Raw genomic sequence first — 24,332 nt, forward strand, 5'->3', positions numbered from 1 at the left:
GGGATGCAGGGGGCGGGAAGAGAATCCAAGCTGGTAGCCAGCCACTTGCCAGCTGGCTCTGCCCCACCCCAACCTGTTACCTCCCTTGGGGGGCTGCCCACACCACCCCAACAGCAGATACACACCTCGAGTCTTAGCAGACGCTCGCTGCTAGCTCTGGTTTGCGTGTACAGTACCGCCACAGACAGGCATCTGAAAAGAAGTGATTTCTCCCCCCATGCCTGGTGCTGAATGTCAGACTGACACCCCACGCAAGAGGGATGTCTGCAAGACGAGCTCGAAAGACTCCACCACATTCAGCCAACAAATTTTATTGCCCAGAACTTTCTCCTCTACCTTTTTTTGTTTTTATTTTTTATTACAAACTCTACATTTTGCTTTTAAATATAGCCATAGAATGAACACGGATTACAAGGACCCCTTCCCCCCCGCCCCTTTTCCTGGATGTTATTAGGAAGAGCAACATTTATCACCAGGTCTCCTGCAGACCTACCAGCAATGAAAAGCCACCCACTGCTACCAGCACTGGTGCCTCATATTCTCTTGCGGACACAGTTCTCAGGGAGCGGGTGGGCATACGAGCACAAGCATACAAGACCCCTTCCCCTCCCCACATCCTGAAAGAAAATTTGGGGTCCAAATTGTTGTGACCCATTTGTGCTCCTACCATGCAACAATGCCTGGGTTAGCGACACGCAGCAGCCTGTTCACTGGATACGTTGGCAGGGGCTTTTTGGAACCACGTTAGCACCATTTGAACGTGGGCGGCTGCCGCGTGGGCCATGCACACGGCCCGGTAGAACGCAGGATGCTTTGCTGCGCCCGGGATTCCCAGTGCAATGCAGGACAAGGGGGCTCACATGTTGCTTTGGAAGCCTACCAGGAGCTTATCTAATTTACACCAAAGCAGGCTGCAGCCACCCTCATGAGACATGGTGTCCTCCAAGGAAGAGCACCGCCTGCAAGGGGCTACACTGCTCTGGTAAAGGGGGTGAGAACAGGCTCCATTTGGGCCAGTTTGGCATCTGCTGGGCTAGGAGGAGGTTTTTGGGAAGTGCCTCTATATTATCTACTCAATAAATAATCTAATGCTTCCCAAACCTGGGATCTGAAAGCAGATCGTCCTAGCTCGAAAGAGGCCAGGAGGGGCTACCATTAAAGAATTCATAGGCCCATAAGCCACCACTCCCATGGAATGTTCCATTGAGCAGGAAGTCACACAGAGTGCAGAAGTGTCCATCTAGGCAAACAGTGACAGAGCTACCAACTCCTCTGGAGTGTGCCCTGTCCCGCGCTAACAGGGAAACGGGGGAGTAGCCCACACACAATACAGAGGGACAGCCAAAGCCCAGCTTCAGCTGCTGTCGTGGGGCCAGAGAACGCTCCAAAATGCTCTGCCCAAGGGGTGTAGCAAGGACATCATTGGGCCTCTGCTCCCATCCCCTGGTTCTCTCAGCCCTCTGATCTCAGGAGACGTTTCTGGAGCACAAGTCGCTGCTGATTTAAAAGCTCTGCTGTCAGTTATGAGATAAATCCCGTCAAGGGGCTGTGCCTGGGTGTGCAACGAGCTGACATGGTCTCAGCTCTGGGACAGAGCATGCCGGCTGGGGAGCAGGGGAGCACGGCAAGGCATCCTGCCTCTGCACTCAAGCTAGACAGACTCCCACCCTGGGCCCATACTCCAGGGACTGGTGGCCACAGCCGTGCAGCCTCTCACTTTCCATACATTCCTTGACTGCAGCACCCTAAGTAAGAATTGATAGAGGCTGCAACAGCCCTGTACATACATAAGAGTCTCACACCTCCACTTCCGCTAGCCAAGGACCCCTCGCGCTGCAGAGTCTACGTGCAAGGAGGACACAGAGATCCCCCAGCAGTAACTCAGTTCCCTGCTCGGGCAGTCTCAGCCAGACCCCGGGGTACATGAAGACAGTACGAGGGTTACGGAAGTCAGAGGGATTGTATGTAATAGGTGCGACGACAGGCAGGAGGGCTCCAGGCAGCCTTGCTCTTGGGCGTGTTGGCCTATATGCCCAAGGCAGAGCCCGAAATCCCACAGCCCACCATTACACAGAGGCCTTTTCCACATTTTCCTGCGGTGCTCCGCTGCCTGTGTGGAGACAGAGCTAGCCCGAACAGACCTAGACACTGCCAAGGGTACGTGCTGAGCCTTCACACGCTGGCTGAGACATTTCTGCTGCCTCCAGCCCAGGGCCTGTGCAAAGAAGCTGCCACGTCGGTTTACAGCTCCCCCCGTGGAGTCAGTGGAGCCTCCCTTGTTCCCAGGCCAGAGCTACGGCCAGGGATGCCCATTCCCTGCTCCAGGAACACAATAGGAGCCATTTAAGGCAGGGCCTAGAGCTAGGATGGCCTGTGGCTGCGATACAGGGAGCAGAGCCTCCTGATGGACACGAGACCAGAACCTCGTCCACGGTACACTCTGGGTACCCAACTGGGCTAGAACGGGAGGTGCTTCCAACAGGACTGCTAGAGGGGACAGGATCGGAGGCGGCTCTTCAGTCCCTCGCACCGCCCTGAAAGCTCCCAGGCCCAGCTAGGGCAGCCCTGCCAGAGCAGGGGCAGGTTCACTGGGCAGCAGTGACTGGAACAGAGATGCCAGGTGCTCACAGCAGGGACGAGCCAAGGACAGGTGGCAGAGTGGCGTTGTACTGGCCCGGCCTGGGGCGAGGGAGGGGGCACTTGGGACGTAAAGTGCAGTAAGAGATTACAGAACACTGCCTAAAAACCACCTTTAGTTATTTAAAAATTTAAAGATTTTGGGGGGTCCCCCTCACACAATTACTGTCTGCGCAGCCCCTCGGACTAGGGCCACAAAACAGCCTCACACATAAAACAATCAGACTCTTCTCTGCTGCACAAGCCAAGTTTATAAACTCCTTCCAAGCCACTGAAAAGCCAGCCAGCTGCCACAGCGAGACACTAGACAAGAGAAAGCAGCACTCAGGGGTCTGGCTTGGTCATGCTTATTTAGAGCACGATGGTTTGAGGAGCCATCTGTGTGCCGCAGAGTTAAAGATAGGAGAGAACTGGGGCGCACCAGAATAGGGGCAAGGAGCAACTGATCCAGACCTAGAAGCTGCTCCATTCACAGCAGTGGTCTCCAACGCGGACAGGTAGCATAATTCAGGCCAGACACACAGGGAAATGCCTGACGTGCCGTTTGATGGAAGGGATACTAAAACCTGGTATCAGCCTCGCAGGTCCCTTCCTGCATCCACCCACCTTTTCCTTTCTGGTAGGAAGCAGCCTGCCTCTGCTCTTCCCCCTCTCACTTCCCCTGCACCCGGAGATCTGAGTTGTATTTCCTTCCCCTCCCCCCATCCAGCTGAATCAAAGACACTTAAAATTATTTACACTTTTAGCCATTTAAAAACCCAATAAAATAAGATTGCATCTGTCCTACCAGGGATGTGGGTATAGCAGCAGCTACATCTAGCTCAGTACTCTGCGTGCAAAACAAAAGACAAACAGAAGACAGACCAAAATACTGCACCATCACTAGGAAGCTTTTGCTGGGGTTGGTGTTACAACTGCAGCCTGGCTCCTCCCCTCACTCAGACTGAGGAAGGCTGGGCTGGGAAGGATGGAAAGGACGGGTTATTCCAGACACAGCACATTAACACAGACTTTTTGCCATCCTGGTCAACATGAATATCTAAAACAGACTGGACATCGCTGCAAGAGTCCGTCTGTCCATCCATCCTTCCTTCCTTCCAGGGACGACGAGGAAAGAGGGGGCGACAGAGACGACCTAAGACAAAGACGCGGCCTCCTCTGGATCCTCTCGCTTTGGCAGCTCGGAAACTGCAGGCGAGGAGGAAACTGGAACCGGAGCGATGGGCAATTCCTGCACTTCCTTCTCTCCTCCAAGCCCCATCTCTACATCCATTTGCTCCAGCTCCCTCTGATCCAGTAGCTCAAAGTCATCCACTTCCCCCTCCTCCTCTGGGGGAGCTGCAGGCTCCATCCCCACCACCTCGGTCTCTGACAGCTGTGCCTGGAAGTTCAGTTTCTCTTCGGGCTCAGTGGGCAGGAACTCGGAGAGGGAAGGCCCCTCACTAGCTTCAGAGGAGCGCAGCAGGGCCGAGAGGGTGTTCTGTACCACCGTAGTGATCGCAGTGGCAACGATCTCTTCACTTAGCACATCGATGCAGACGCCCAGGCCGGGGGCAGCAGTAGTCTGCGGCTCTGTGCTGCTTGGCACCACTTGCCCGTTCCCATTGAAGTGCGTATTTACAAAATGGAGAGGAGAAGCTAGATGGAGAACGGAGAGGTCAGAGTCCACAGCTTCCTTTTCCGCAGAGTCCAGCTCGTGGGCAGCATGGGCAAGCTCGGGGCCCAGCGGCACCCCGAAGGCATCGTCGTCGCTTTGTGGCCCCAGGTCTCTGGAATGATACTCTTCCACGGAGGGGAACTCTGCCAGGTCCTTGGCGAAGGACTCCTCCGGCTCACTGTGCAGGCTCTGCTGATCCAGGTCTGAAAGGCACAGCCAGGCAATGGCATTACCAGCAACTTCTCCCACTCTCCGCAGTCCCATTCCCTTAGACCCAGGCTGCACTCTGCCTGCTCCAGCTGAGAGATCAGATGATCTTTGCCCCCTCCACCCACCAGTTCCATCCTGGGTAGTGTGGAAGCAGGGAGTTGCCCTGTACTTCCACGAGAAGAGTGCTTGAAGGAACATGACTTTGGATTCAAGCTCCTCCACAATTTAGCTTCTTCCTGCCTAGGAGCCACTTCCTTTCACTCTGCCCCACATGTGGGATGTGCGGAGCAGGTGGCTCACCTGACCACCCCCTTCTTGCCATCCTCCACCTGCCACTGGGCCTGTTCATGCCTAGAACTCCTGTCACACTTCCACCCTCTCCCCTTTCAATCCCCCCTCAAACCCACCCCGACGTGTCTGACGAGCTACACTCCCGTAGATTACCCAGTCCCCACGACTCCTCCTGCACACACCCAACCAGCCCTGTGATCCTGTCGTCACCACCACACAGCCCTAGTCAGAGCCAGGGAGCGCTGCGGGGCAAGGCCTCTGGCTTTGTTTCGTACAGCGCCACGCACATGTCATCACTTGGCCGGGTTTGCCTGCCTCTCTGCTCATTGGCAGAGCCTTTGAGGACTGCGCTGCCTCCCTTTCCAGAGTTAGGCATGGAGCAGGATCATGCAGGCAGCAGAGATCAGACAGCCGGAGCAGTCATGGCTATCGGGGAAGCCATGACAAGATGTGTGGCTGCTAACGCCTCGCTGCCCAAGGCAGCAATTGCACAGAGCCCATCACCATGGGGGCTGGACTATCAGCCCAGCTGGGAGAGTTTCAAACACCCAGAAATGACAACACACAGACGCCCAGTCCAGTGACTGGGGAGATGGGGCATGCCACTTTAACTGCCAAGCGAGGGTCTCCTGGCTTCCTTCTGGCCCTTTTCCCCCTGCAAAGAGCCTGGTTCTCCCCCTGCCCTCCAGGGGCCTGTCCCAGCTCCAGGGGTAGGGAGAGTGATGGCCTGTTCCTACCAGACAGCTGTTTCAGGACAGTGTGGGTGGGGTGAGGGTGGGAATTACGATCACCACATACCTTCAGACACATCAGTCAGCTGTGGGGTGGTGGCCCTGGAAACAGAGAAGCCCCCGCTCTCCAGGATGGAAGCCTCCTCGTCAGAGAGCTCCGAGTCTGTAATCGCCAGCGCTAGTGCTGTCTTCTTCACATCCACCTGTGGCGGAGGGGAGTTAGGTTTGGGTGCCCAGCTGGCAGCGCTTCCTGCTGGCTCCTCTGCACAGACCAGAGCCGCAGCGGCAGAAGTTATCTGCCAGATGAACTGTCACACAAGGTTCTCATACTGTATGAGCCGGGGACTGGGCAGAACCATCATGACACTGTCCAGCCACAGACTCATCCTTGCTGCTTCTGGAGTGAGCGAGCTTGGATGGGTTTGCGTTCTGCCAGCGCCCAACATGGAGGGCCCAGTGAAAAGCACGTGTGTAACTCCTACAAGCCCTAGAAATCCCCACAGCAGGGGATTCTCCCCTCCTGCGGCAGCTACAGAACACCACTGTGGCAAAGGGCAGGGCCCCCTTTCACAGTCCTGCCAACAGGCCACGCCAAAAAAGACATCCGTACACACACACACACCCAACAGCAGAGGGCACTGCAGATACTTTCATGTGACCCAAAGCTTCCCACTTCCCAGCCCAGCTTCTCCTTCCACTGGCAGCTGCAGCAAAACCAGATGCCCGCCCTGATCACCCCATCAGCATGGAAATAAACGGGACTACACATTTCCCATCTGCCGAGCAAGCACGGGTGGTGGGGAACAGCTCCATGACCCTCTACCCTGGGCGTGATTAGGGTTCCAGGAAATAGCAAGCTGTCTGTACCACCAGCACCGGTGCCTGCAGGCCAGCAGAGGCAGGTGCAGCGTGACTCCCTCCAGAGCCCATGGGGACTACTCTAGTCACTGGCTCAAGGGGTCAGGGAGGGCAGGGCAGGGCATTTCCTTACTCCAGGGCTCAAGGGCGCCAGTTCCACAAGGGTCCCTGGGCTTTGCACTCCACCACACTGCTCCCGGGGCCACCTGACAAGCAGGCTCTTGGTCACAGCCCCTCCACAGAAGCAGCTCGCATCCATCCCTGAGCACCCACTGGTGACTTTCCAATCCCTGCCAGGGCCCAGAGGCCACGGACAGCTTGGACAGCTCTGCTGCTGCTTACCAGTGTGGCTGCATTCTGACCAACCCGCTGTTTCCTAGCTCTCTGGGGAGGTGCTGGCAGGGAAGAGAGGGCTATCTACCGCATGGCTCCTCTGCGGCCCTTACCACTGGGGAGTAGCCAGACAGCTCCGCCTCACTCTCACTCTCGGTCTCCGCCATTGGCTCATCGCCTGCCATGGGTTCGCTCTTTCCTTGGCGCTCTGTGTGCGGAAATGGAAGAAACTTCACTGAGTGGCACCGGGCTCAGAATCCTGGAAAGGGAGGGAAGGAGCTGCGGGGTCCCATCTAGTCCATCCCCACCCCTGCCCAAAGAGCCAAGCCAGGTTTGTTCCCTTCAGTCCCTTCGCCTGAGTTCTGCCCGGCCCAGTTAAGCGTCCCAAGTAATGGGGCTCTCACCCCTTCCCCTAGGAACCTCTTTCACTGTTTGACAGGTCACTGCCAAGCAGTCTCTCCCCATACTCCCAATATTCAGCCTAAATTTTCCTTTGCTCAGTTTTACCCCATCACCCATAGTCGTAACCTCTAAGATGATCCTCCCTCCCCCCGGCTATGGTGGACATTTCTCAGGCACTCCACACCTATTCCTACTTGCCAGTGCCGGTTTTAGCCAAACTGGGTTTCCAGCCGGCCAAGGCAGAGAGAACAGAGAAAAGGCAGTGCCTTACTTCTCTTGTCGTGCTTCAGGTGCAGTGTTTCTGCTTTCATACTGTAGTCCAGTTTCATCAGGACAGGTTCCAGCCGAGTGTACATCCTCTGGATCAGTTCATGGTAAACCACCAATGGCCAGAGCAGAATGCTGAGCACTGGAAATGCAGAGAGAACCCAGAGCAGGTTAGCCATTCGGAAAGGGGTCAATAAGACAGAAAATATCATGTCCCTGTATAAATCCATGGTATGCCCACACCTTGAATACTGCAGGCACTTCTAGTCACCTGATCTAAAAGGTGTACTAGGATTGGAAAAGGTGCAGAGAAGGGCAACAAAAAAAGAGGACGGGTATAGAACAGCTTCCATATGAGGAGAGAACAAACAGACTGGGTCTGTTCATCTTGAAAAAGAGATCACTAAGAGGGGATAGGATAGAGGTATATAAAATCAGGAAGGGTGTGGAGAGTGAACTGGGAAGGGTTGTTTACCCCTTCCCATAACACAAGAACTAGGGGTCACCCAGTGACATGAATAGGCAGCAGGTTTAAAAACAAAAAAAAAGAAGTATTTCTTCACACAATGCACAGTTAACCTGTGGAACTCATTGCAAGGGGATGTTGTGAAGGCCAAAACTATAACTGGGTTAAAAAAAGAACTAGATAAGTTCCTGGAGGACAGGTCCATCAACAGTTCTTAGCTAAAACGGCCAGATCGAAACCCCATGCTCCCAGTGTCCCTAAAAGCTCCCGACTGCTAGAAGCTGGGACTGAACAACAGAGGATGGATCAGTCGATAATTGTCCTGTTCATTCTCTGTGAAGCACCTGGCATTAGCCACTGTCAGAGACAGAATGCTGGGCTGGGTGGACCATTGGTCTGACTCACTGTGGCTGTTCTTAAACTAGGAAAGAAACAGTAGGCCAATTCTCCCAGTAGCCAGGCACAGGAGCACCAGGAATGGAACTCGATGTCTGCTGAAGAGCAGTCTGATGGCACTGGCTTCACCCTTACAGGTCTGCCAATCCACCTTACTCCTGATCTGCAGTTCCGCCCTATTATTCCAGGGCTGCTTTCATCCACAAACGGCTTTGCCAATGCACAGCAGTCCTTACCTGTCACACCCCTGCTATTACAAAGCCTGAGCTCAACCAACACACCTCATTTCTGACCTCTGAGCTGGAGCTATAGATGGGGGTTAATTAAAGTGACTGACTTCTGAAAGGGCAGCAGCAACCTAGGACTTACAAGCAAGGCTGTGCCCCAACTGGAAGCCAGTGTGCCGAACACCTGAGTGACCCGATAAGCTAACACGTCCACTGGAGCAGAGGAAGAGAAAGCAGATCAGCATTCCAAATTTCCAAACTGTTGCTCTGACTACATTATGAAGTTCTTTAGGGTGATCTTAAGATAGCCAAGTACTTACATTTCCTTCCAATTTTACCTCCTGCTGCCTGTAACGCTTTGGGAAGGTTGAAAACACATTTTCTTTCCCCAGCAACTTTTCCCTTTCAAGCCTGGCAGACATGGATTTGTTCTCTGTTGAAGTTTCAGAGTGACACTGCATTTCTCTGCTTCCCTGCAGGAACATCTGCTTCACTGAGCATGTCAGAGAGACAGGGTGGGTAAGGTAATATCTTATTGGACTAACTGGACCCCTCACCCACCTTGTCTGTCTGTCTATTATCATGGGCAATGCACCTATAACTACACTGCATACAATCCCTGAGCATGTAGAACGGTGCAGATCTGGGAAGAGGGCTCATTGGTTGACCTTGGCTCCCTCTGCTGGCTTTGTGCTGTACTGCATCACAGTGTAGGGCCTACATAAACAGTACCCTAGCGAACGAGCTGAGGTGGCAGGGAGGTGAGGAGTTACGCACGTCACTTTATCTGGTATGGGCTGTGGGATATGAAAGACTTGTGAGCACACTTCTAACAGCTTATCAAATGACTCAGGAAAGTCACCAAGGAGCCACTTATACTCACAGATGATAGAGGAGATCATTATGCCTGGAACATAGTGTCCGACCATAGCCAGGATCAGGCACCCCGAACAGACCCTCACACAGAACTGGGGAAACAGAGGTGAGGGATGAACAAAACAACAGACAAGAGGCAAAGACGCCATCCCTGCAGCTGGTGCAAGAGACTCGCTCAGCGCCATTTCTCACCTTAAAATATTGTAACAATATTTGCAAATTTAAACCACAAAAGCCTGACCCAACCCAATGGCTTATTCTGGCCTAGATTTGTCCTAAGCACCCACCATTGATGGTCAGAACTCAAACTTCCCAGCACTGGGGAAAAGCAGAGTGAAGTGCAAAAAAGCAAGTCAGTGTAGAGGAGACCTAGCGAAACCTAAGAACCTGTGACCACACCCCACCTCCCCCACTAAAGAAGCTTTTTGGGAATGTCCTAAACCGTCACACTTCTGAAGTTCAACAAGGTCTCCTGGAAGTAAGATAGGATATATTATATTAGATAGTGCTGTTCATTTGTAGATTAACATTTTCTAGAGGAGTCTATACTATCCCTTCCGTTACCCAGATGGGGAAACCAAGGCACAGAGAAGTGAGAGGATTTGTTCACAATCCATGGTGCCCTGTCCACCCCCAGCATGGCTCATCTAAAATTGGTGGGTGTGTGACCATCCAGCCAAGACTCTTCTGCTCTTTGCGAGGGGCACAGGCCCTTCTCGCAGATTAGATGATGGCTCTAGGGTACTGGAGGTCTGTCAAAGGGGTCAGGGCTGGAGAGACCAATGCTCAGCAGAGCTGAAAGACTGGTTCGCCAAGTAAAGGAAGCCATCTAGGAGAGTTTGGTGCACTCTGAGTCTCATCTTCTAACTAATTCAAGCTCAACACTAGAGGAGACCAGACTTTAAATTTATGGCATCTGTCTTGAGTCCCTTTCTCCCCCCTTCTGGCTGAATGGTGTAACTGTGGAGTCATCTGTCTGAGAAGTGGGTATACCCAGTAATGGAAATAAATATAGTAAAACCCACTTGCTTCTCTAACTTGAGCGTACTGGATTCTGCCAAGTCTGCTACAAAGATAGCCTGTGTGGATGTCATTGACCTTTGGTGACAGTCGAGGTCCTAAGGCAGGCCAGAACCAAGACCTGGCTACAAAGAGGAAATTCCTCTCCGAACAACATCTGGCACATCCATCAACCCCTAGATTTATGCCAGATTCTTTCACGCATTCAGGAGCCCTGAACACCCTGCACTGTGGATTTGGAGAATAGCAGCTTGCGGGTGCTGCTTGCAAGAGAGATACAAACAGCTTCCAGCGCTGAACGGAGCCTATGAAAGGGCAAAAGCCATAATCGGGCAAACTTCCTACTCAGACTATAAATCAAGGAACAAAGGGCTGGCCATTCCCATAAGGGGTTAAGATCGGCCCCAGCTCACAGGTGCTGGGAACACAATTCATTAGCAAAGCTTCCCTTTCCTGATGTCTGGGCGGAGTGCGATGAGAGAAGGGCACCTGCAATCATTAGTGAAGGGCTGTATCAGTGTAAATCTTGCCCTAAGATTCCTCCCATCCCCCAGGTCATCTGAGAAGCCCCTGACTACAAGAGGAACACCTCCAGCAGGGGGGAGTGGCATGGCCCACGTTTACCTTGGCAGGGTTTTGCCTCTTGTACTGTAGCAGCTCCTGCAGGTACAACCTGAAGGTGACCCAGCTCTCAGCCAGGCAAGAGCACAGCTCGGGGACACTGAGAAGGTGAGGCTGTGCTCCGGCCGGCACACTCTCACTAGAGAAACAGATACAAGTGTAAGAGGACAAACCTTCAACACACCCCATTTCATGGGGGGGGGGGGGGGTACAGCAGCCACAGGGAAGCAGGGCTCCCTTTCAAGGGCTTCATAATAATGGGGTGCATCTCAAATTTAACTTCACTAATGATGCCTCTCTGAGTTGCCAACCCCACTCCAACTTCAGACAGGGTCTGAAGAGGGACAGCTGAACCATGCTGAAAGAGCAGGGGCCCAGGCACCTTGCTGCAAAACACAGCACCTCTTTGCAAACAGCAACATCCCCACGCCACTGGTCAAGAGGTGATGCAGCACAGCTGCAATTAACCCTCAGGGAGCTCCTAGCATCCAGTCCCGGGTAACAAATGCCCTGGAACGCAGAGTGACCATGCTGCCCATAACCAATGGCTAAGCACTGGGGGCCGGAAGCATGCAATTACAGGTGGCTCATATACTCTACAAAAGCCAATCCCAAGGATTCCCTTCTCTCTGCGGAGTCTTAAAATAGGGTGCACAGATCCTCTCGGCGTGAGCTTTAGGGAAAAATCCTGGACATCCTGAGTGCCAGAAGCACACAGACATTTGAAGGGTATCAAGGTTTCCTGGAATCTCAAAATGCTGTTCCTGGGCAAATGAAGCAAACGGCTCCCACTGCGGAAGGAGGAACCATTGCAAACCCTGCTGTGTGTCAGCCAAAGAACAGGCACTTCAGGAACCATACACACAAACACACTGCAGTGGTAGTGGAGAGCAATCCTGAGTGAGAGCAAAGGAGGGGGGGCCAGGCAGAGAGAAGGACAGACGAGAGTATCACACTGACCTCACCACCCCCATTGTCCCCTTTCCCAAGAGGGCACAAGTGAGCCTACCTGTCCCCTCCTGGCTCTTCCGAGGGTTGTGCTGTAGGGACAGAGCAGGAAAGATTCGTTAGCCAAGTGAAAAATAAAACACGACAGCTTAATTGCTAGGAGCTGCGCAGAGAATTAGCCAGGGGATCTCCCTGCATCTAGAAATCAGGCTAGAGATGGCTTTTGGTTTGCATGTGTTTACGTGCAGAGATAAGTGGGAACGCGTCCTGGTAAAGGTTAGCTTTCAACACCAGAGTGGCCAAAGCATTGCACACAGCCCAGACTGAGCCCACGAAGCTCTGTAATGGGGCCAGTGGCTGCACTTGTCCTAAGCTGGGCTGCAACTCTCAGGCCCCAGCAGGCAATGCAGTCAGGCCACAGATTCCGTGTCCACTAGAGACACCAATACAGATTGACATGGAGTCCTGCATGCTGGGGCCAGTCGCTTCCACAGGCTGCAACACCATATTAAAGACAAGAGCAGCTGCAATCTCAGGTGCATTCCTTCAACTCCTGACAAGACACCAATGATGCTCCTGAGCTCCGCAAAAGAGGAGCTCAGAGACTGTTTGAAAACTGAATAGCGAAGTCCCTGAATATGGTTCAGACTATGCCCTGGGCTGTCAGCTACGTGCTGCATTTCCTTTAGCACCTGCCACCCTAGATTCATCTGCTGAGAGTGTTCCGAGGAGGCTCCTCTCTGCATGTCATGGCAGGATGTTTGCATGCTAAAAACATCCCCCTCCCCGCACTTGGGTACCAAATAGCACAGACCTGCTGTATAATTCACTAGTTGCGGGGTTCCTGGGTGTAACTATGTCCTGCTGGCGGCACTGACCCCACTGGGAAATCGACGTTATTTACTCTTTGTTCTACCAAGGTGCCGAGGGCCCGACTGTACAGATGTAGGTCAGGCAGTTGAAGGGCTTGGGAATCTGACAAATGCTGACTGGCCAAGGCATCTCTCCAGCCCAGTTTGGGACGCAGACCCGTGGACAATGAAGAAGGGCTTCTGTGCAGCGCTGAAGGCATTTCCTGATGCTTCCACAACTCCAAGCTCCGATGGGATTTTTTTCTCAAGCATCCAAAAAGTGCAATACAAATAAAGGGCTGTTGTCAGCTGAATTTAGGCCGGGAATTCAAGCTGTATGCAAAAAACAGGTTCCTAAACCTTGTATGAGCAGAAGGGCCTTTGAATCTTTCCCCAGCATCTTGTCAACCAGGAAGTGGAAGTGGTTGGTCTAGTCCAGTCTCACTCCCCTGCTGAGTGAGATGCAAAAAGGAAATAAGCATTCTTCCCAGTGGTGATTGCTGAGTGAGACTTGGACTTCTCAGACTTAACTCTCGCCAGTGTTCCCGATGCAGAGATGAAAGCTGTTCTGTTTAGCAGATTTGCTCGCCGTACACTGTCCCTGGAAACGACAGCGGTAGGCAAGTCAGTCAAACGCTTCCCTTTGCTGTAAGTGCCGAACCGACCAGCTCTTGAGCAGTGCAGTGGAGCGGGAGACAGCGTGCAGAGGCGAGGGGGCAATCCTTCGAGTCTGTGACCCAGATTCCCGTAATCAGCTGTCAGCTGCCCAGTCACTCTCCTTGCCAGGCTGCATTCTGGTGGCTATTTGATCAGCTCAGCCGTCACACACCGAGAGCCATGGTTTTCTGCCACAGCACAAGATGTGAGCATTAGTAATTCAGCCGATTTGCTGTGCTGGGAGTCTACCTCTCTCTTGTGGTGGATGCAAAAACCCCTTGCTATCCCAGCTCCATGCTGAAAAGTCTCAAAGGTGCTGCCAGAGAAATCCAGCTCTTGGAGGTGCAGCTACCACCTGCACTACGCCACCATCACTCCGGAAGTCGTGTTTGGCACCGGCACTTTCTGTTGTTGGCGGCATTAGGTGGTAGCTAATGCAGCCAAGTAACGCCTGCACTGTTATCGTACAAGCGATACTGCGCTGGCCGACCGCTGCCACCTCTCCTATTTCCTGAGGCACAGCACCAGGGCTGTGAAATTCCACAGGAGCCCAGGGCCGTCAGTGCAGCAGGCCGTCAGTGCAGCAGACTGTGCCGCAAGCAATGTAGAGTTACTCAATCTATGGCAATGGAGGGTGTGATGTGTCCCCCCTGGGGTGCCACATGACTTTGGTGAATATTGGGGTGCCAGGCTGTCACAGAGGGAATGAGATGATTCCTTCCAGAACTGCTGACTCTGAATGATTTTGAAACCAGCTCCAAATATATGGTGTCTCTGGGAGATGCAGAATGACAGTACATTTTGGGTGTCTATTGCAGCCGACCAAAGTGCAACAGAAATCCACTGGTAAAGAAAAAACAGCAGGTTGTACAGAGTTAGGGTCTTCTGCAGATATTGCCATATTTGGCAAAATTCAAGCTCTCATTTAAAATTAGTAGTTTCCATCCCTTCTTACAGCAGCACACTCTGCGTGCTGCCACCCCAATGCACTGCAGAGCCAAGAGAGGGATTACATTCACAGCAAAGCTGGAGAGAGCTTCACACAGGAGCTGGGACCACTCAAATGAGCAAGTTTTTAAATCCCCACTCTCCTTGCTGAGATATCATCCGCAATCATCCCAATTAAATCAGTGGGAGGTTAGAGAGTGTATTCAGGACAGCCAGCAGGCCTTAAACATCTGTCCAGAACAGTAACGTCCTGCTGACATTTCACTGTAAATATTTATATTAACTTACAACCCAGTGTAAGCACAGCTTGACACACCAGTTTGCATTGAAGAGACACGACTGCCAGCATTCAGGTCAGGTGATGGCACCTGCGGTTCCTCAGCTCTTAGAAATTCCCAGTGCAAACTCAGCTAGAAAGCAGGCCTCCTTTTTAAAAGAGCACCAGGCATTCATTTGTGTCCTAGTTATTGTCCATACAGAATGCAGCTACTGAGCCAAACCTCCACCCTGGTGCTGGAGTGTGACTTGAGGTGTTTTCCATTCACAAGAAGATCTGGACCCCTGGAGAAGTGAACTTCATGGGTGGAGGCAGAGGTGCTAACCCCAGATGCAGCTCACCCTACTCCCAGTCAGTCACGTACTTTATTCAAATTCCTCCTTGTACACTTATGCATAGACTTTAAATATCAAGACAAAAAAAAGAATGCAGGAATGATCTGCACCTCCTTCAGCTCTGCCTGTCGTCTGGTCAGCCAGCAGATTGTGGTTCCTGTGTGTTTGGTCTAACAGACCACAAGATCCTGGAGGCAAGTGTCTCTCTCTCTCTCATACTCGGTTCTGTATCGTGATCCAGTAATGATTCCTCTTTGATCCTAATTGCAGGAAGCACCTTCATGTTACTGTGACATTCCAAGAGTTAGTTTTGAATGGAAAGAAGGGGAAGTGGCCATGTTTGGTGTAGGTACATGGCCACAGAGCGCAGAATGCACCCATTCCATTCCGATACGACTCCTAACACGCTGTGCTTCTCTGTGCTCACGTTGCGATCCATGACTGTGGCGGGTGAGTCTCTGAAGAATAAAAGCTAATGTTTCGTACCAGCTTTCATCCACAAGTGGAATTACTGAGGACGCTCAGTCTCCCATGATGCTCCAGACTGTCACATACTGGTTTTGAGGAGTGTGTGCATATATATATATATATATATAAACTCTTACAGGTGCTGTACTGACCTGTTTCTTGCTCTGCAAGAAATACAAAGCATGAAGCTACCAGGCTGCCATTCTGTGTTTAAGCTGGAGGCCAGACTCAGACAAGAGCCATTACATGTTCAGCTGTGGCACATCGCACTAGGAGGCCCCTTGGTGCCGGAACACGGCTCTTCCCTTGCAGGAGCTAAGGAAATTTGGTACAACAGACTGCACTGAAATCCAGGTTGTGACCTAACTGGGTAAATCAGGAAGGTGATTTGCCCTCTGCTGGCAGCAGCAGGAGGGCAGCACAGTGAACAGTGAGGGGACAGAACAGCCCATGGACTGGTTTAGGTGAAGCCTGTGGGGAAGAAAGCAACTCAGAGAGAAGCAGTTCTGTCCAGCAACAGTCAGGACAACAGGACGGAGGATGTGCATCAGGCTATCGCACTGAGAGTCAAGGACATGGGATCAGTCTTAACACTGATTTTCTTGGCTCCCTTTCTGCTTCGTGTTATATAACTATTCCAGCATTGGTTTCTGTTTGCCGTGTGAGAAGGTGATGGCTTTAGATCTGCTCTTTTTTGAAGGAAAAGTCTTCCCCTCTCCCACCTCTGTAAGACTGTTATAAAGGGCAGCCAGAATTCTGTTAACTAAAGGATTTAACAAGCCTAATGCAAATAGGCATTTTGGAGGATTGGGGGGTATTTTTAAACATTTAAACTCTTCCCCGCAGTGTTGGAAAAACAGCATCATGCTAGTGCTCAAGAAACTGGCCAGTCTACTTTCACTGCCCAAGCTGAATGAAGTGCACAGAGTAAACAAACAGCAACAAGAATGAAGCGATTAATACAACTGAAAAAATGTTTACAGCCTAGATAATCTTATCAGGGCTGCATGTGAGAGCTCCCTTTAAGTCACCAACCTAGTAGGTCACATATAGCCCATCTTACACACACGCGCGCATGCACACACAGACGGGCCCCCTCTCATACAGAACTGTTTCCTAAAGTCTATCCATTTAATAAATTTAGCTGAAGGAGGGGCTCAAACTATATGGCAACCAATCACACCTTGTTTGAATATTCTTCCTTGCTGCTACTCTGAGGCCTGGTGTACACCTAAAACTTAGATCAGCCTTGCTCAGGGGTGTGAATTTTTCACACCTGTGAGAGACATAGTTAAGCCAACCTTAGCCCTGGTATAGACACCTCTATCCCAGAGGAATTCTTCCAGAGACCTAGCCATCGCTTCTCAAGGCTGTGGATTTATTGCAGCAATGGAGACATCGCTTCTGTCCCTGCAGCAAGTGTCTATACTACAGCGGCGTAGCTGCAGTGACTTGTGTAGACATAGCCCGAGTCTGATGTTGACAGAGTCCCCATAATACACTGGCCACGATGTGCAAAATGATCCCAGTTACTTACTAGCTGGAAGCCAGATGTTGGTTTGTACAACAAATACAGTAACCTAGCCACAGTTCATACTGTTGTGTTCATGCCATTATCCTCTCCGCAACCCTGCTGCGGCCGGAGATGGCTGTATCCGGGTTTGACTGTTCCTGATGGAGTGCAGGCCTCTCTCCTGAACAACAACGAGGTGATTGTGGCTCAGCCTGGGATAAACACATCGGTTTTGTCTGTTATGTTATTGGCAATGTACACTCGTGTCTGGAATCTGCCTCTCGCCCTCTGCATTGTGTTTAGAAGGAACCATTAGGAAAAGGCTAGATAAGACAGAAAATATCATAATGCCACTATATAAATCCATGGTACGCCCGCACCTTGAACACTGCATGAAGTTCTGGTCACCCCCCCCACCCCCTCAAAAAAAGAGGTATTATAATTGAAAGGAGGATAGAGGAGAGAAACAAAAAACAATTAGGGACATGGATCAGCTTCCATATGAGTAGAGATTAAAATGACTGGGGCTGTTCAGCTTCGAAAAGAGATGACTAAGGGGGGATACTATCGAGATCTATAAAATCATGACTGATGTGGAGACAGCAAAGAGGAAAGTGTTATTTACTTCTTCACATAACACAAGAACCAAGGGTCACCCAATGAAATTAACCAGCAGTAGGTTTAACACAAACATAAGAACGTATTTCTGCACACAACGCACAGTCAACCTGTGGAACTCATTGCCAGAGGATGTTGTGAAGGTCAGAACTATAACTGGGTTCAAAAAAGAACTGGATAACTTCCTGGAGGCTAGGTCCAGCAATGGCTATTAGCCAAGATGGTCAGGGTGACAACCCCATGCTCTAGGTGTCCCTAAACCTCTGACTGCCAGAAGCTGGGACTGGATGAGACTGGATGGATCACTCGATAATTGCCCTGTTCTGTTCATTCTCTATAAGCATCTGGCACTGGGCACTGTTGGAAGGCAGGCTACTGGGCTAGCTGGACCATTGGTCTCACCCAGGATGGCTGTTCCTATGGAAAGGACAGCACTGCAGACTGTTTGACACAGATCCCTGGAAGCTGAAGAACTCTGTTCAGAAAAAGGGAGGATTAACATAGTGACGTTGAACTGGCAGAGGAGACCAGGAGTCAGAATAATCCTCGTGTTCAGCAGAAACACACTGTACCACCCCAGTCACTGTCCTTTTGACATGCGTATCCGAGTGGGCTGGGCCTCGCCAGGCCCCATCAAACTGAACTGCTGTCAGCAACTTCCAACGGACTGAGGCAGCTGTACTAATCCCCAGACAGACACTCTGACTGCACCAGCCACTGTTGCCTCCTCTTTGCACATGCTCCAACCCGCCACGGAGTCTGCAGAAGCCGGTCTGTGGATTTGAGCGCGCTCCATGCAAGGGAGGCAGCAGCAGCAGAACAAGGCCCTGAAGGAAGGGAAGGGGCCTGCAGCTCCCGTCACCCAGTCAGGGAACACCAGTATTCGTCCACAACCCAGCCGTGGTAACCTCATCCCATGATTCCCCAGCTACAGCAATATGCATCACCTACCAGAGAAGTCAAAGAGGAACCTGGGCTTCCACCTCTCCAGCAAGAGAATTCCAAGCAGAGAGATGCTGAGGAGAAAGAGAGGTCGCAGAGAAGTGGAGGAAAACAACCTGGGAAACCAGACAGAGCGGTTATTAGCTGGTGCACTGGGAAGAATGCTGTGAGCGCCTGTGACTAAGATGAATCCATAACTGCTGCTTTGTGGGCAGACAGACTCCCCCCTCTATGCCAGAGTTGCTTCCCGTGCTGTAAAGTAAGGACAGCTGCACAAGTACAAATCCTCACAGCACTACACACTGTAAATGCAAACTGTTCTAACTGACTCCTTAGGAGGTGCATTGGGAAGACTAGCTCAGTTTTGAAAAGAGCTGTGGTGACAGATGATACATCGGTTTCTAAACCATCCTCAGATTGCATCAGATGGCAACAGAAAACTGATCCCAAACACTAGTTCTTTTGCTGGTCCTCTCCTGCACTGATCCAAGTATGGGCCACGTGCAGCCCTACCACTCAGCTGATGTAAATGGACTGGATCCCAGGGTCTCCCGTCTCCCTCACTGACATTCTGGCCTGTACCCAACAGCCCCACAGATCCATGCTCACCCCCAGCTAGAGGGGCTGTCTCCTCCAAGGCAGAAATCAACACTTCATAAATTCAACAGCAAAAGGTGCTCATGAAACAGGCGCCACCCCCCAACTCCAGCCCCATTCTTCTTGGTTTCTCACACCCCAGCAGCAAGCAAAGAAAGGTTAATGTCTCCTTCCAGACTCCCTCCAGAGCTCGGCAACCCCATCCTTGGGCCAGCCACAGGCTGAAGAGGGAGAAATACACTCCTCGCCCTCTATGCTTTCAGGCTGAAAGTGCTCTCAGCCCCGGGAGCACGGAATCACTTATCAAGAGACTAACCTCAAACAGTGAAGTGCACTAGAAACACTGATAACCAGGAGGTGCACGCATCTCACTGTGCAGAGGTGGCTAACTTGGGGCTCCGGAGCCACACGCGGCTCTTCAGAAGTTAATATGCGGCTCCTTGTCTAGGCACCGACTCCGGGGTTGGAGCTACAGGTGCCAACTTTCCAATGCGCCAGGGGGTGCTCACTGCTCAACCCCCGGCTCTGCCACAGGCCCTGCCCCCACTCCACCCCTTCCTGCCCCCTCCCCAACGCCTGCCATGCCCTCGCTCTGCCCCCTCGGAGGCTCCTGCATGCCACAAAACAGCTGATCAGGAGGCTCCAGGAAGGAGGGGGAGGTGCTGCCGGTGGGTGGGAGGCGGGGGAGTGGGGAAGCTGTGGTTCTTTGGCAATGTACATTGGTAAATTCTGGCTCCTTCTCAGGCTCAGGTTGGCCACCCCTAGTGCAGAGCAACAGAGAGCTGAACTCCAGGGTAAACCAAAGAATCAGAAGTCAGAGAGCTCAGGAGAGAGATTAGGTCTTATCAAAGGCCAGGCAAAACAACCTCCCTTTCCCTTCAGTGGGCCCAAGACAGAACAGTTCTCATCTCTTCCCTCCGGGTGATGATTCTACAGCTAGAAACATACCAGCTCAGGAAGTTTTTCCTACTGTTCACCTTAAATGTCTCTTTTCTGAATTTCAGCTCAATCTCCAATTATAGCCCCTGTGGGACTGTACTCAGGCCTTCCCCCACCTGTGGCACTCAAACCATTCTGTGTCCCATGTACTTGTGTCCCACACCCCATTTAATCCATTGTAATTGTCGCTTAGCCAAACTAGACATATTTAGCTCCTTTAATCTTTCCTCATACATCAGTCTCCCAAACACACCAGCCTCGCAGCACAGCTCCAGCTCCAAAGCTCTGCTTTGGGTTTACCCTCTATATTCAGCACATTAGTTCACAGTCATTTAAGGCGATGCATATTATGCAAGTTTCTAGCAAGTTCTAGCACTTTCAGGCTGGGTAATTTTAAGGAAGAGGGAACAGTAATAGAAGATGATTTAAATGAGTGATTGGTCAAGTACCTTTTTTCTTCCCATAATTTTAGATTCAATTGTTCATTGTTTCAGCATCTAAAACAAGTAAGATTTTCTGACCAATTTTGTCCTTTTCTATTTGGAAGACCACAGACTGAACATTTTGCCAAAAAACCTGACTCACTGTTTACATGAGTAAACAGGATGTTTTTCATTCCAGTCCACAACTTGGTTCTGCCACTCATCCTCCAAATTTGTTAATGCTGCTGCTGTGTGCGTGTGTGGGGGGGAGAACAACACGCAGGCACCACAGGGCAGGGTGAAAGGAATGTGCCAGGACAGAAATACAGAGCAGCTATAGGCTTAGCAAGAGATCAAGGTCCGCAAACACTGAGATCAATTAGTGGCGGGACCAAGGTGGTATGTAGCGCCTCCTTCCAGCCCAGAACATTACTAGGGTTACTAACCTACTGTGACCCTGGGATGAAGTGCTCTAATATAGCAAGGACAAAGAATTTAACTAGAAACATGCCTGGGCGAGGCTCCAATTAGCTACAGCTGCCAGCAGGAGCATGCACTTTATCATCATAGACAAATCCTGTAGAACCTCTTGGCACCTCCCTGGCAGCAGGGAGAGGCCTGTTTGCGCTTGTCAAAGGAAAGCAGCAAGGTTACTCCAGGCTAAACACAAGCCACGCAGTTCTGTGTTAGGTACTGTGGCTGACCTCATCTTGAATACAGAAGTGCAGCCCATAGACCAAGGGAGCATTAGACAGAAAGAACATCTGCGCAGAGGCCTCCTCTTTGGACAAGATGGCGTACTATATGCTGGGACCCCTTCTACCCATGGTTCGCACCCCCCATACTCAGGGCAGATGCAAAGGACTGTTTTAAGCAAGTTAGATGCCAGCTGGCAAGATGTTAGTGTAACTCCTGGATGGGCACATTTTGGATGTTCCCACAGTGAAGTGTATTTGCTGATTCATCCTCCCTCCCTCCCTGCCTCACTATACTGTTGATTTTTTACAGTCTCCCACATTAGGTACATTCCCCCTGGGAGTATACAGTGCCATTTTTTAGTTAATCCCAAGAGAAGTGCAATCACATCAGCTATTAAACACATGCAATAGGGACAGAAAAGTCTTGTACTTTGGTCTTCTAAAAATATTTTGGAGAATTTTAATTCTCAGAACAAGGTGAGACTTTGTACTAGGAAAGGTAGCGCAAGCTCTCACCACCCCACTGTGCCAGCACCTCTCCAGTGTGACCCACAGACACCATTAATTAATTCTGGAGTCCTCACGACAGCTCTACTAATGCACCTCCATCCTAACCTGCAGCATCCTCCATTAATGCTGCACTGGATCATTCTAGATGCTGCTAACGTTGCTAGACATGGCAATGGTTTTGCGGTATGGCAGCAACTCAACTTCATTTCCCTTTTACACTGCTTGCATTATCTTGTAAACATCGGCATGCAACTGCCCACAATGGTTTTCTAGCATTGCACTTTACCCACTGTTCTCACACACTTTCTGCTCTGAGACAATCATGAGATTTGCCCTGATTTAGCCTGCAGGATGCTTTGGGGATAGCGGGTCATTCTATGCTTTGTTTTAGTCTCCCCTCAAGCCTCTCTCACTTTAGACCATCCAGTTTCTCGGAAAATGTCCCAAAGTGTGTTTAGAAATGATTTCTGAAATGAGGTTCTATGCAACATCACTTGAAGTTCCATTTGCACTTAAATACAGGCTTCAAAACAGGAATTTTAGATTTCTATAAAGATGATGAAGCGAATACACCCTGGCAATTGATGCATGAGAGAATTATAGAACTGGGCACTGAACAACTCACACCCAGCTTTATACTGGCCATTAAGCCAAAGGAAACTGGTTCATTGGCCTCAAGCTGGGGACATGTGAACTCTGCCCAACTCACATAGACAACTTGCCAGGAGTTCCAGGGATCCCCTAAATTTAAATAAAATTGATCAGCCCTCTGAGACTCCCAGTGACATCACAAGATGCCTTATCCTGAGCTATGCAGCCTGGCCGCAGTTTCGGATCTGCACCTTAGAGAAGAGAGCAACAGCAGGGCACAGTGCAGAACTCCACAGACCACATTTCTTCCTGTCCTACAACAGGGCTGCACTTGTCCCTGCCCAGAAGTGATATTGCATTCAGTCCCCTAGGGAGAGGGTGCAAAACACTCGTCTCACCCAGACCTAAAGCAACGCCAGGTTTTTCTGAACAAGTAGCACTGACCAAGCTCTGGAGAGAATGTCAACTCTCCCACCACAGCAGCATCACCATGAGATGGCATACGTGTGGAAGGGACAAGGCACCTACATTGGGGCAGAGAGCCCCACACTTCACAAATGGACAAGATTTGTAATGCATCTCCCCAGAGAAACAGTCTGAACGCAGCATCGGGTTTCCTGGGCGGTTCCTGCTGCTTCCCCCATGGCCCCCCCCGCTCACCGCAGGGCCCCCCCCGGGCCTCACGCCCCCCCCGCTCACCACAGGGCCCCCCCGAGCCCGCCGGCCGTCACCAGGCTGTGCAGCGGCCTCTCCCAGACCAGGAGCCGCTGCGCCGCCGCCAGCGCCGCCTCCCAGCCCCGCAGCTGCTGCCTCAGCGCCGCCGCCAGCCGCTCCATGGCCTCCGCGTCCGCCTCGGGCCCGGCCGCCTCCTCCGCCCGGCCGCCGCCCGCCATGGCTCCTCGGCTCGCGCGCCCAGCAGCGGGGGAGGGGCGCGGGCCAGCCGCCGCCGGAAGGAGCCGCGCGCGCTGAGGCCGGCTGGGGCGCGCAGGCGCCACGTGACAGGGGCCGGAGGCGGGGGGGCGCTCCTTCCGCACGTGACCCCGGCCGCACGCCTTGCGCATGCGCCGGCGGACGGCTCGACATCACCTGTCCCGGCCCGGCAGGCCCCCGTCACGTCACGTGTTACTGCAGGGGGTAGCCCTCTTCACGTGACACTGCTGACCCCACTGCGCGTGCTCCGGTGTCGCTCTTCCCTCATCGGAGAGGTCGCGCGACGGCGGGCGCACCCTTTCCCAACGGCGCATGCGTGCTCCTTGCGGCGGGCGCGGAGCTGCTGCTCTTGTCTCGGGGGGCGGGGCGCTGGTGTCTTTCCCAAGCCCCGCCCCCTTGCATGAGCTTAGCATGAGCGGGGCGGGGGGGAGCCGGCCGCGCAGCTGGGCCCCGCGTTCTGCTGTGGGGCCCATGGGGGGGGGCTGCTAGGGGCCCCGGGCGGGGGCTGCAGCCTGGAGATCCCTCCAGCAGGGATGTCAGCAGCCGGCTCGCTGGGCCCAGTCTCCCTGGCAGGGCCATCCCTCCTCCTCCCTCCAAGGTCACCTCCAGACGAGGGCCTGGCTGGCCAGTGCCTCCGCCATGTCTGCTCCCAGGGGTGCCCCAGGCGGAGCAGGTCCCTCACTCACTCCTTCCCCGGGCAGGGGGGTGAACCGCCGGGCCACCACCACTCCGGCGGCTGCCCCAATCCCCCCCACTGCAATCTGACTGGGGCGGGGGGTTTGACAAATGTCATCTCGCTGCGGCAGGCCGGGATGTCCTTGTGACAAAGCTCGCAGTGGGTGAGTTTGTGCCCAAAAGAGGCAGCTTGCAGGGCAGGGAAATGCGAGTCCCCGCTGGTTACTGGGCAGGCCTCTCAGCCACTGGGCTGACGCCCGCCCCGGGCCCAGAATGTGGCATTTAATCCCTTTGCCACTTCCTGCACTTGCCAAGGTGACCGTTTCTCGTCATGTTTCTACCTACAAGCAAGAATGACCAATTGGTTAGTCTCTAAGGTGCCACAAGTCCTCCTTTTCTTTTTGCGGATAGAGACCAGCAC

General features: G+C 52.3%; 1 protein-coding gene across 2 annotated transcripts; it reads right to left on the reverse strand.

Annotated features, from left to right (window-relative positions):
* Positions 1-295: 295 nt before the first annotated feature.
* Positions 296-23,214, reverse strand: RETREG2 (reticulophagy regulator family member 2). 2 transcript variants are annotated; one of them, XM_037912996.2, is made up of 9 exons: positions 23,006-23,214; positions 18,559-18,665; positions 12,002-12,032; positions 10,996-11,131; positions 9,359-9,443; positions 7,391-7,528; positions 6,831-6,925; positions 5,594-5,729; positions 296-4,497 (listed from the first exon to the last, which is right to left on the reverse strand). In XM_037912996.2, the coding sequence occupies exons 1-9, from the start codon at positions 23,197-23,199 to the stop codon at positions 3,773-3,775; spliced, it is 1,647 nt and encodes a 548-aa protein (XP_037768924.1). In that variant the 5' UTR covers positions 23,200-23,214; the 3' UTR covers positions 296-3,772. The 2 variants fall into 2 exon arrangements, with proteins under 2 accessions (XP_037768924.1, XP_037768925.1); XM_037912997.2 differs by lacking the exons at positions 9,359-9,443; positions 10,996-11,131; positions 12,002-12,032.
* Between the last annotated feature and the right edge of the window lie 1,118 nt (positions 23,215-24,332).

This window comes from Chelonia mydas, chromosome 11 (genome assembly GCF_015237465.2).
Source record: "Chelonia mydas isolate rCheMyd1 chromosome 11, rCheMyd1.pri.v2, whole genome shotgun sequence".
Taxonomy (NCBI): Eukaryota; Metazoa; Chordata; order Testudines; family Cheloniidae; genus Chelonia; species Chelonia mydas.